Source organism: Prunus mume, linkage group LG8, assembly GCF_029339155.1.
Source record: "Prunus mume cultivar Tortuosa linkage group LG8, ASM2933915v1, whole genome shotgun sequence".
NCBI lineage: Eukaryota > Viridiplantae > Streptophyta > Magnoliopsida > Rosales > Rosaceae > Prunus > Prunus mume.
In genome coordinates, this window is record NC_142705.1 from 13,115,453 (window position 1) to 13,128,423 (window position 12,971).

Genomic DNA, 12,971 nt, shown 5'->3' on the forward strand with positions numbered 1-12,971 from the left:
TTTTCTCCTTCACTATTATGAATTTGACATCCAATAGTCTTGAACCCTTTGTCATTTTGTTTCCTTTTGCAAACAAAACTGCTGCTCTGTTATCATTCCATATTTGAATTGGTCTATGTATCGATTCAACCACATTCAAACTGATAATGAAATTTCTTAACCATATGGCTTGAGAGGTGGCCTCATAGCATGCTAGAAACTCTGCAAACATAGTTGAACCTGCTGTCAGAGGTTGTTTTACGCTTCTCCACGACACTGCACCTCCTCCAAACATGAATACAAAACCTTATATTGATTTCAAGAAGTCTTGACATCCTGCAAAATCAGCATTTGCATATCCTTGTAATTCCAGCGTGTCACTTCTTTTGAATGTCAGTTTATAATCTTTTGTCCTTTGCAAGTATCTTAACACTCTTTTCCCTGCGATCCAGTAAGCTTGTCCAGGATTGGATTGAAATCTTCCTAGCACACTGACTACTGCAAAGGCCAAGTCAGGTCTGGTACAAACCTGCGCATACATTAGGCTTCCTACCGGTGAAGCATATGGTTTGCATCTCAATGATTAGATTCTTCTCATAGTCACAATACAGTCAATTTGGAGGAAGATGAAGATGACGTGGTCATGCCCACTCTAAGGCCATTGAGAAGAGATAAACAAAAGGATGAAAAAAAAGAAAGGGAAAGGTGTTGAAAGTTATCTAAACCAAAGTGGTAAGTTCTTGTCTGAATTGGTTCAACAAGGAAATGAGGCAAAAGATGATAGGCGGCAAAAGTTAGAGCTTCTACAAGAGCAACATTCATATCAAATCCAACAAGATAAGGAGGCCAATGAACAAAGGATAATGTCCATGGACCTATCCAAATTTACTCCAAGAAAGAAGAATACAAGTTCCCCTACAATCCAGAAGACAACTCTGGAGACTATTATCCAAGCCCTCCGCATAGTGGTTATTAATTTACGTTTATTTGTAATTGTTGTTTATCTTTATTTATAATTGTCGTTTATCTTTATTTCTAATTGTTTATTAGCTTTATTTTTAATTATCGTTTATCTTTATTTGTAATTGTTATTTATCTTTATTTATAATTATCGTTTATCTTTTTTTTATGATTGTAGTTTATTTTTCTATGATTAGTTTTTTAAAAAATTCAATGATAAACCATATAATTCATTAAAATCACACAACCACTTTTATAATTTAAACACACTTTCATAATTTAAACACACAACATAATTTAAACATGCTTAGATAATTTAAACACACTTACATAATTTAAACACACTTACATAATTTAAACACACAACATAATTTAAACACACTTACATAATTTAAACGCACAACATAGCTCATTGCCCATCTCCTTCGCATCTCCAAATGTAGTTGATCAAATCATTTCTTAGATTGTGATGCACTTGTGAAGCACGAACTCTATTATGACGAACCATGTAGTCTGAGATAGTTTGTCTGTCTCGGTTTATATCGTACATGATAGTTGGCTCAAGCTCATAAGCAAGTCTTGCTCTTACTCTTCTAGATGTTCGTGGACAATTGTCTTCATCATCAGATTCTGCATCTAGATCCTCATACTCATCCTCAACAATCATGTTGTGCAATATTATGTACGTCATCATAATTGAATGAAGTTGTTCTTTGCGCCACATACGTGCAGCTCCCCTAACAATTGCCCATTGAGCCTGAAATATTCTGAAAGCTCTTTCGACATCCTTCCTATAAGCCTCTTATTTTTGGGCAAATAGTCTTTTTTTTGGAGTATCCGGTTGGGAAATCGTCTTAACTAATGTAGCTCAACGAGGCTAGATACCATCAACCAAGTAATAACCCATATTATATTCATTTCCATTGACAACATATTGGATATGGGGAGACACTTCATTCACTACATCATTGAACAACGGGGAATGAGCTAGAACGTTGATATCGTTGTTCGATCCGGCAATGCCAAAAAAGGCATGCCATATCCAAGTGCCATACGAGGCCACTGCTTCTAAAACGACAGTTGGCTTATGCTTGTAGCCGGTAAACTGGCCTGCCCAAGCGGGCAGTTCTTCCATTCCCAATACATGTAGTCAAGATTGCCTAACATGCCTGGAAATCCTCTGCGACTAGCCTTGTGCAAGAGCCTGTAAAAGTAGGTTGGATTTGGGGAACGGAGGTGCCACTGACCATACACAACTTTAATAACAAAACAAAACTTTCGCAAACATTCAAGGGTTATAGATTCACCCAATCTACAGTACTCGTCGTGGAGTTTGCCGAGCATTCATATACGAGCATTCAAAAAATGGTTATTAGTTTCTGCTCTGGGGATAGACTTTGTCGTCCACAAGCTTCTATCTTCTGGGTAAAGTATGGCTCATGTGCAACAACATCATTCAAGATGCGATAGAAAAGCTCTCTTCTCATGCGGAACCGCCTGCGAAAGTCCACTGGGGGATAAAGTGGTCTTTCATAAAAGTAGTCCTCCATGAGACTCTTATGATATTTTTCTCTCTTCCGATTCTTGTATTCACGACCTGCAACAGAACCACCATGTTTAGATTGTTGAGCATATTGTTCCAGCAAAAACGTATGGTGTTGAACAGCCATTGCAACCTTCTGTTGATGAAGGTCATCATCATCAGAATCATCATTGATGAAATTTTGTATAGTCTTCCCAAGTGAATTCATTGTAAGAAGGAGAATTGAAGGAGATTGTGTGGTCAATTCAGTAGAATAACACTTCTTAAATAGACAAGAGAATGAGATTACCTACATGTTTAAAAATAATTGAATGAAGATAGGAAAATATAGGGAAAGATAAAAGGAATCCAATAAAGTGAGATGAACAAAGATGAGCAATGGTTCATAACGTGATTGAAACAAGCCAATATGGGAAATGGTTCATAAAATAATTGAATGAAGATAGGAAAAGATAGGGAAAGATAAGGGAATCCAATAAAGTGAGATGAACAAATATGAGCAATGGTTCAGAACGTGATTGAAACAAGACAAGATGGGAAATGGTTCATAAAATAATTGAATGAAGATAGGAAAAATAAGGGAATCTAATAAAGTGAGATGGACAAAGTTGAGCAATAGTTCAGAACATGATTGAAACAAGACAATAGGGGATGGGAAAGAGTTCAGAAAATAATTGAAGAACACAAGTGGAGGTGGGTAAAAGTTCATAACATTATTGAATGATGATAAAGGAATCCAATGAAGTAAAAGTAAAAGTAAAAATGGAAGAAAATTATGGCAATGGCTTCAATGAAAGGTTCAAATTATTCCGGGCATACGTATGGTGTTATACTTGTTTTTATTTTTAAGTGAAATTCTATTATGTTTTGGAATTTTAATTTTTTTAGGTAAAAATGTTTAGAAAATTAAATCACGAGTATTGAAACAAAAATAATGTCAAGAAAAATTAACGAGAAAAAAAAAAAGGGGTTATTTGTTCTTAAACAATTTAATAAAGTTGCGAACTCAAATTATGAGTCTGCAAGGTTGGAGGAAAAAAAATTTTGAGTCTTGAAAATACATGAATAATTATATTTTAGAGGGTGAAAATTTGAGTTTAGCCCCAATATGATTGGAAATGGTCTTATAGACGATTTGAAACTCACACAAAATTATGCGGGTTGACATGCATGATTAAAAGCTCGAATCATATTCAAGTCAACTCGTCAAGACAAGATTAATAAATATACGGGTTTTGAATCAACTAGCCAACACAAAATGAACAACCTCGAAACTAACTAGCTTGAAGTTTCCATGTCGAGTCAAATTCATGTAACTCAATTAGTTATATTAATTTAAATTTTTGTAGGGCTAAAATTATAAACATAAATTTGCTTTTTGTAGAATATTCTCAATATTATCATGATTTTCTTATTATATATGAGTGGAGGAATTGATATATCATGTTATTTGTTTGATAAACGAGTCAAGTTGGAATTGGAGATCTTTGAATCTTTTAATACCTCAACACGACCCAGTCCCACCAACAGTGGAACCTACTAGCGCATACGCATTTTGTAGCATTTGTCCCCGCTGAGCATTTTGTTCCTCACCAGGACTCTCACCAAATCCATTGCAAGCAGTAACCTCCAGTCCCTGCTCAGTCATGTGAAAGTTGCTTAACATGAAAGAAGCAAAGTTGATCCAGTATTTTTAAACAAGGTGTTCGAAGTAACTCCTTTAATTCCTCCATTGGGAAAAACTTGATGCAATCTTGTGATCCATCAACATTTATTATAGGGTATGATTCACAAAGTGACAAAGACAACATCTATGAAGTTAATGATTGAACCCTACTATTCACATAAAGATATGACATCATACATCATCAAATACCTTCCTTCAATATTCCAGCCCTCTCTCTCCATCTCTTTCTCAAGCCTAAACTCATTACTGGTACTCCTACTTCTGCAGGCTTATGCAGCCATCACAGATTCATCTTTCACAGGGGCTGATCAGTTTTCTGGCCTATAAATACATACTGGCTGAGCTATCATTATAATTAATGGGCCCATTTCATGTTTTTTGTTAACAACTTGAAGGTCCACTCATTATGGCCTGCACAAGAAATTGTACAAATTATGATCAAGGAGAGAGGCACTTGGAGCATTGGGGTAAAATTTGACCCCCCACCCCCCGTCTTCTCTGTCTCTTCAATCCAATCCAACAACAAAAGTTATGTGTGGCTGTGAATGAATGATGAGGTTGATTATTATTTTGGGGACTTGAGACCCCTCCATACGGACTCCAATTGATTTTGCTTTGTTTCCTTCCAGAGCCCTGCCAAGCACCTCATTGATTCACATTGACAGGTTAAGCTTCAATGTAATATGGCATATCTTACAGCAATCAGAAAAAGAAAAAAAGAAAAAAAAAGTATATGCGTCGCATTGCATTTTGAATTAATAGTCATTGAATAAAGATGGAGATTTTACCAAATGTCCTCTCACTGTGATTGTGAGGATTTTAATGGATATCCTCCCCCCGCTCCCCCCTTTTTTCAAAATTTCTCTCTTTTTTACGGAAATTTGAACTTATTGGAATCCTAGTAGTTCATGGTTGGCAAGTTGGCAACCATCTGTTTGTTTCATTTGCACAAGTTCCAACCCTGGCAAAATACCTATTGGTTTCAGTCATTTGAGTCTATATTTCTCCCTTTCTTTCCTTCATGCCATTGCCGTTGCCAGTAACTAGAACTACTTTCCACAAGTTGGTAAACCAAGCTCAAAACAAAACAAGTTAATGACATGTTTATTTGAAATGAGAGAAGTCATGAATTTCAAAATGGAAAATTAAGAGAGAGGAGGACTGGATATGAGATCAATAACTGTAGATTACAAATGTGTAACCAACATAATTTTTTATTCATTAAACACCAGAAGTTTGTTCTAATTCCTGTGTTCGGAAATTAGAAATCAAAATAAGTATAATACTCATTCCATGTAAATAACCATGTCACAAGAGTTCAATAAACACCCACAATTGGCATGTTATATGCCTATTGGGTTCTCCAGTTATCTGCATTACACTTGTTCCCATTTGATTTGTAAGCATCTCCCATCAAACATAAAATCTGAAATTCGATAACTTATGTGGCAATTTGACATATAATAAAGTTCTACATTCTGCCTGATATGTTAAATTAAAATATTATTTTATTATTTATTAGTTTACTATAATCTAGGCACATTAATTAAATAATAATAATAATAATAATAATAAAATAATGAAATAGTCTGTTTTTTTAATCAAAATAATAATAAAATAGTCAAACAACAAAAAATAACAGCAAAACAGAGAAATGTTATTCCAAGTTGAATTTAACTTTTCAATTGGATCAAGTCTCAGCTATTTTTTCTGAACCTAAAAGTGCCACGTTGGATTTTGCTCTAAGTCCCAACAGAAACCCAACACAAGGAAAGCCCATGATGATTTCATTTCTCTGACTGAGGCCCAGAAGATGCCCACTCAGGTCTGTGCTTTCTGCTTTCCATGGAGCTCTCTCCCCTCCAAAACCCCCTTCAAAACCCTAATTCCCAATTACACTATTGCCCATCAATTTCCCACCATTACCAACCTAAATTTAACGTCTTTTTCTGTTTAATTTTATGAATAGGTAAATCATCCTCAACCTCAACCCAATTCTTTCTTTTTCTTCTTCTTTTTTTCTGTTTTTTTTTTTTAATCTCAGAGTTGTATAAGAATTCCAATTAGGCTGTGCTTGATTATGTTATGTCTGTTTTAAGTAGTTGTGTTAATATTGATTAGGAGGAGATTAAGATGAGCCAGCAACCATCGGTGATCCTAGCAACGGCTAGCTATGACCACACTATTCGGTTTTGGGAGGCCAAAAGTGGCCGCTGCTATCGTACCATCCAATACCCTGATTCAGTATGTTTCTCACTTCCCACTTTTCAATTTTTAAAGAAAGAAATTATCTTTGTGTGTGTGTCGTTGTAAATTTTGGATTTTGGAGTTTATTGAGATGTTGGTTTTGTTTTCAAATGATAGAATCCAACTGAGGTAAGCCAATTAGTTGGCATTGAGAAGATTTGAGATTGGTGAAGTGGAATGGTTTCATTTGTTAGGAGGTCATTGAGTTTCTTTTAGTTCATAGTTGCTTGATTATGTTTTCTGAAAAGATTGGAAAACTTCCTGGTGGGTTTACTTATTGTTTATTTAATTCATTTGTGCTGGATCTGATTTTTCCATTTTTCATGAGCACAGCAAGTTAATAGGCTCGAGATTACTCCAGATAAACGCTTCCTGGCTGCAGCCGGCAATCCTCACATTCGATTATTTGATGTTAATTCAAACAGCCCTCAACCGGTTTGTCTTTCTCACTCTTAGGTTTGCTTTAGTTTTTGTCGAATTTAGATGGGGACTTTCATGATCATTTGTTCTTCTTCCATCAACTCATGAGCATCCTTTTGGTATAATTGTTTGGCAGGTGATGAGCTATGATTCACATACTAATAATGTAATGGCAGTGGGATTTCAATGTGATGGAAACTGGATGTATTCAGGTTCTGAGGATGGTACAGTAAAAATTTGGGATTTGAGGTAATTGTTGCCAACACACGTATGCTGTGATGTAGGATATAGGTGAACTGAGAATTTAGGTAGTTTAGCGGAAGCGAAAACAATGGAAAACAGAAAATAGAATGAACAAGGATAGGTCTGGAATCACTCCAAGGGTTTGGCTTCACACCAAGTAGTCTCCAATCTCTGGAAAATAAACTTTTCTTTATTTCTCAACAACTCAATTCCATAATGAATTACATAGAAGGGGTATTTATAATAATCTAACCCTAGAGTGAAAAGGAAAATTAAACTTATTCTAGGAAAGAAATCCTAATCCAAATAAAATAGGAAACTTAGAAATCCTACTGAAATCTGGAAAAACTAAAAATCTTAATGAAATCTGGAAAACTTAGAGAACCTAGGAACTAACAAATAAATTAGGAAACTAATTAATAATTCTCTCTTCCATCTCTTTCGTTTGTAAACCCTAATGGGTTTGACAAAGATGTCCTCATCATGCTGGTTGTGCTATCTATTTTTCTTTTATTTAGTCTTGTTCGTATTTTGTATATAGTTTGTTTTTCTTATATGTTGAGTTAATCACAGAGCTCCAGGTTGTCAACGGGAATATGAAAGCCGTGCAGCTGTTAACACTGTTGTGCTGCACCCAAATCAGGTAAACTTTTGCCTTGTCCCTTTCTGCTATGGAATATATATGTTAGGTAAAAATGTTATTAGGTTGTAGTGTCTTCATAACTGTTCAAGTTATTAAGAAGGATAGAGATAACATTGACTTTCATGATAATGTAATTGTATGTGTTTTTTTTTCTTGAAAAGATATGATAATCTTCGTAGACGATTTTGGTTTTGTGTCTGGTAAGCTTAGAGAGTGTCAAATGGCTTTCCCAAAAGAGAGTAGGGAGGAAAAAAAACAAGAAGGAAAGCATCATGCTGGCATATGTGAGCTCCTACTTACATTAGACTGTTCAAGTATGATGTTGAACTGGATGGAAGTTGGAACATGCATGCAGTTTTCCATACAGCCCATTGTCTTATCTGGGTAACTATCTTATGAGAGTGAACTTTCCCATAATCACCGTACATTGACCATGTACAGAGTTTTGGCTCATCAAATTGCTTATATAGAGATAGTGTTTGCTAAAAGGTCTTAAGTTGATGTAGTGAGCCAGTGGCCGTCTGTATTCTGTTGCAATGATGTTTCCATGGGTTTTGTTCAAGTCCAATTTTTAAGTCAGAGTTGTTGTTTCATGTTCATTCTTGTTCTCTTAATTGTCAATTTTATGCCCTTGAGAAAAATGAAAGAAGAAGGAAGAGCTTGCATGCCATAATGGTTTCAATTGTTTTTCTAATCTTTAAATCTGTTTGTGGTTTTACAGACTGAACTGATATCTGGGGACCAAAATGGCAATATTCGTGTTTGGGATTTGACAGCAAATTCATGCAGCTGCGAACTGGTATGCTTCGCTGTCTTGCACTTATGTACTTCGTATACACCTTTTATTACTGCTATGATCAAAATTGCAAATCTAAGGTGGTGATTTGAGGGGAGGGTTCGTCCCCGTTTTCATCTTACACTAATTTCAAAGGTCTCATTAGGAACCGTGTTGTCTAAACAGTAATCTTTTTAAAAGCCTTGGTATTTTTTTAGGTGAAATGAAGATCTAAGTGGGCAAAGTCTTTACTAGACTCGTGCGCATATGTTGCGCTGTGTTTAACAATAAAAACCTATCTTAAATAGAAAATAAATTTGAAAAACAAAAACACTGTGGTGTTCAATATGCAGGAATAGATGGTAGAAGGGAAGGGGATTTTTGGATGGTATTACTGAGGATAAGAATGTGAAGTCGTTAACAGTGATGTGTAAATTTAACGGTTCTTTTGGATGGTAATTTACAGAATGGTACATTTAATATCAATCTATGGGGTGAATCTAGGTTCCAGAGGTGGATACGGCTGTAAGGTCATTAACAGTGATGTGGGATGGGAGCCTGGTTGTTGCAGCAAATAATCATGGTACATGCTATGTTTGGCGCTTGTTGCGGGGAACCCAGGTAGTACCTTTATGCACTCGATTATCTGATTTCACCTTCTTATCATACTTCATTCATTTTGACGCCAAGTACTTTTTCTTCCAGACTATGACAAATTTTGAGCCACTTCATAAGCTGCAAGCACACAAGGGATGCATCCTCAAATGTCTTCTTTCACCTGAATTCTGTGAACCCCACAGGTTTGATCCATCGAAGCCAATAACCTTTGTTTCCTTCTACCTTTCATTTAGGGTCAAATCTATTGTTTCATTTCGCCTTCTCTTCCTAACTGGTATTCTCTCTAGGTCAATAAACTTTTGCCTTTTACTATAACTTTTTTTTTTTGGTTCAAACAATATCTACTATTTTATTTTTGCCTTCTGTTGCTAGCAGCCAGTATATTGATGTTGTCACTTGTTGGCTTAACCTGTCTTTGTACTTCTAGATATCTGGCGACCGCCTCTTCTGACCACACTGTCAAGATATGGAATGTTGATGGTTTCACATTAGAGAAAACTCTAGTAGGTAATTATCTGCTATACCATTAAAGGTGCTCATTTTAGTTTACAAATTACTCAATACGCCTGATTGTTTCTTAAAACCAAGCTATATGATAAATTAATCTTTACTGTTTCTTTACTTCGTAGGACATCAGCGGTGGGTATGGGACTGTGTTTTCTCAGTAGATGGTGCCTATCTTATAACAGGTAATAGTTCTCAACAACTAACGATTTTAAATAACCCATGTCTTCTGAAGCAGCTTGTAGATAACGATGGACACTTCACAATTGAGGATTTTCACTAGGAGTTTTAAACCTTAATCTATAAAATGTCATTTTGTAAATTGGGATATGGCAGCACCCTATCCTTTTTCTGTTAAGTTCGTAAACTAATGCAGTAGTCAAACTTGTGCGATAAATTAACATTCAGATTCTTAGTTTTCTTCTCTCTAATTTTTCTATTGAACAATTTATCAATTATCCATGCAGCTTCCTCAGATGCAACAGCAAGACTTTGGTCCATGTCCACTGGTGAAGATATCAGGGTGTATCAGGGGCATCACAAAGCAACCATTTGTTGTGCACTTCATGATGGAGCTGAACCTTCTTCATCCTGAACCAGAATCGCCCTTGGCTCATGTACATGCATGTCTGCCTCGTGTGCGTATGTGTGTGCGTGTGTGCGTGCACACGCAATTACATTATTGTTTATAATGGAATTGTATAAAAATATGGGGGTGCTACATATCTTATTTCAGGTTCCCCATAGAGATATTTTCCACCTAATGTGCATTATGTGTATTACTTTTGTAACCAAAATAAAGTATACTACTTTCTTCATAATTCCTTGACACTTTGTTAAATCCACAAATTATATCGTGCCCCCTAATAGCAGCCTTACTGAACAAGTGAGATCAGCTATGCCTACACTGTTTATTGTTTATTGTAACTTGTAAGCAATGTTTCTTATTGCAATCTCATTGAATGGTTTGTAATAACAGTACAGCTGTATAATCCAAAACTTGGCTTTCTTGGCTTTCATTCTGCTTCTACTAAGTGGTGGGGGAAAAATGAATCAGTAGACTTTTTTGGATTTCTTCCCAATTCCAATTTTATCTCTGCATTTGGTGCTTCATCATTTACCACCCTTTTCTTTGAGGTGAAAAGAAAAGGTTTTTCCCTTTAAAATAAGGTGAGTTTATGGGGGTTTTGGCTTTAAGTGAATAAGAATGTAATTTCGACAAGAATATATATTTGTGTGTGAGCGCAGACACAATGTAGCATTTCTGATACCAGTCTAAAACCACAAGCACCACGGCACCCTTTGTACCCGGTGGGCGCAGTCCAATTTTTATCTCAAATTGAAACGGTACTATTTAACCGGTTCGGTTTAGTCTAGTTTTAATTGAAAAAAATTAAAACTGGTTGGTCTGGTTCAATTTTTGATATTTCCAATTTTAAACCAGATTATTATTATTATTTTATACAAATTCCAACTAAAATTTTATGTTTTGGGCTTGAAAATTAATAAATTATCCAATTTCATAAAAAGAGAGATGTTTAGAAGTTGGGTTTAGGGAAATAATAGTTATGAGATTAAAAAAAGTAGCATTTGATTTAAATAATTTTGTAAATAAAAAAAAAACACAACCTGCTCCCGTTTGGCCCGGTCTCATTTTTTCACTATAAGAATTAGAACCGAACCAAACTGGTATGGTTCGGTTTTTGGTCATCTCGGTCCAATTTTTGGTCAACTTGGTCTTTTCCGTCTTCTTTTTTTGGCCCAATTTGACTCGGTTTTCCAATTTTCTGGTTTGAATGTCCACCCCTACTTTGTACATGAAGACAATTATTTAGCTAATACCTATAATCTTGTGCTGATAACTTCCTTTATATAATACAGTTCTACCCTAGTTGGTTAAGGTTTATGGCCCTACCCACTCTATGTCCGGAGGATATGCGAATTCCTTCTGCTTATGTTAAAACTTTCCAAGATCCACCTCATGAGATCCAAGTTGAGAGATAAATTGAACAGGTTTGGGCACCCCTATTGGGATGTACTATTAACCCTAAAATGGGGTTACACACTAAAAAACACAGTAGAGTAGTTTATGAATATCTTTGTGGTGGACTTGATTTTACCAAAGATGATGAGAATGTTAATTCCCAACCATTTATGCAAAAGACCATTTCTTATTTTGTGTGGAAGTAATGGCAGAGATAGGGATGCTAAAAATTCACGTCAAGTCCTCGGCCCTAATGAGAGGAGATTTCGGGGGCGGGGGGAAATGGGGGTGAGTACGGGGATCCTCAATTTAAAAATGCCCGATCGGAGATGAGTGAGGATGGTATTGTTATCCCCATCTCCGAACTCGACCCGATAAATGATGTATTTATTTTTAATTAATAAATATATATATAAAATAATATAATATAATATAACAATTAAAAAGTTTTAATGTATAAATAACTAATTAAATAATATTAAGTTAAGGTTTTTTTTTTGGTGGACAAAATATTAAATTAAGTTAGATTAGTCTATTAAAGTAGCATCGCCGCTGTAATATAACAACTGTATGTACAACCACATATCCTTTTCTTGCGCAAGTGTTTTTTTGTTTTCCATTGAGTGAGGACATTCATCTTGATGATGAATTGTCGATGAAAACAATTTGTTGTAGTAGTTCCATTATCTTTTCGAGATATTTAGTCATATACCTATTTTTAGCAGTAATAATATAGATAAACTCTATACCATTTAATTTCTATAAACAAACCCAAAAAATGACAGTTGGTCTTATTGAATTTAATTTTGATTATTAAATTAGTTTAATGCCCTATTGAGTGTTTTGGGTTTTTTTATGAGATTTTGGGGTTGGGTTTTGTTTTAAAAAATCAATGACAATTTTGTAATTTAAAAGAAGTTAAAAACCTTCTTGTTATGTTTTTTTTTTCTTAATATTTTTTTTTATAAATAATTTAGACTCCTATATTGGATATAATAGTGAATTTAATGTGAAATTAAAGTGTAATATGGATAGTTTTATATTTTTTTTAAACATATAATCGGGGATTCGGGCCGGGTATGAGATATAATCCCCCGACTGAATGGGAATGAGGGATTCCCCGAAATTTCATACCAGGAAAGGGGGCGGAAATAGGAATAGAGATGATATTGCCATACCTAACCCCTACCCGCCCATTGCCATCCCTAGGCTCAAACATGTGAAATCCAAGGCCATTACTTTAACGACATGCATAACCCAACAGAAAAGATTAGGAAGTTAGGATGGTGTACTTAGAAGCGTCTTTTTCCTACCATTTTTCTGTAGAATTCAACTTTGCATTTTTAGTTAGTTATTGAAAGGTCTAAG

At 35.2% G+C, this 12,971-nt stretch overlaps 2 protein-coding genes across 3 annotated transcripts; one reads left to right on the forward strand and one right to left on the reverse strand.

The window, feature by feature from the left end:
- Positions 1–1,348: 1,348 nt before the first annotated feature.
- LOC103339459 (uncharacterized) lies at positions 1,349–2,690 on the reverse strand. Its single transcript, XM_089043295.1, has 3 exons — positions 2,336–2,690; positions 2,050–2,195; positions 1,349–1,696 (listed from the first exon to the last, which is right to left on the reverse strand). Exons 1-3 carry the CDS (start codon positions 2,688–2,690, stop codon positions 1,349–1,351), a joined length of 849 nt encoding a protein of 282 aa, XP_088899421.1.
- A 3,269-nt stretch (positions 2,691–5,959) lies between these two features.
- Positions 5,960–10,638, forward strand: LOC103339351 (target of rapamycin complex subunit LST8). 2 transcript variants are annotated; one of them, XM_008242632.2, is made up of 11 exons: positions 5,960–5,994; positions 6,291–6,413; positions 6,750–6,851; positions 6,973–7,085; positions 7,653–7,722; positions 8,444–8,521; positions 9,002–9,118; positions 9,203–9,297; positions 9,543–9,622; positions 9,745–9,804; positions 10,087–10,638. In XM_008242632.2, the coding sequence occupies exons 1-11, from the start codon at positions 5,983–5,985 to the stop codon at positions 10,212–10,214; spliced, it is 978 nt and encodes a 325-aa protein (XP_008240854.2). In that variant the 5' UTR covers positions 5,960–5,982; the 3' UTR covers positions 10,215–10,638. The 2 variants fall into 2 exon arrangements, with proteins under 2 accessions (XP_008240854.2, XP_008240855.2); XM_008242633.2 differs by having other exon boundaries at positions 5,966–6,138.
- The last annotated feature ends 2,333 nt before the right edge of the window (positions 10,639–12,971 follow it).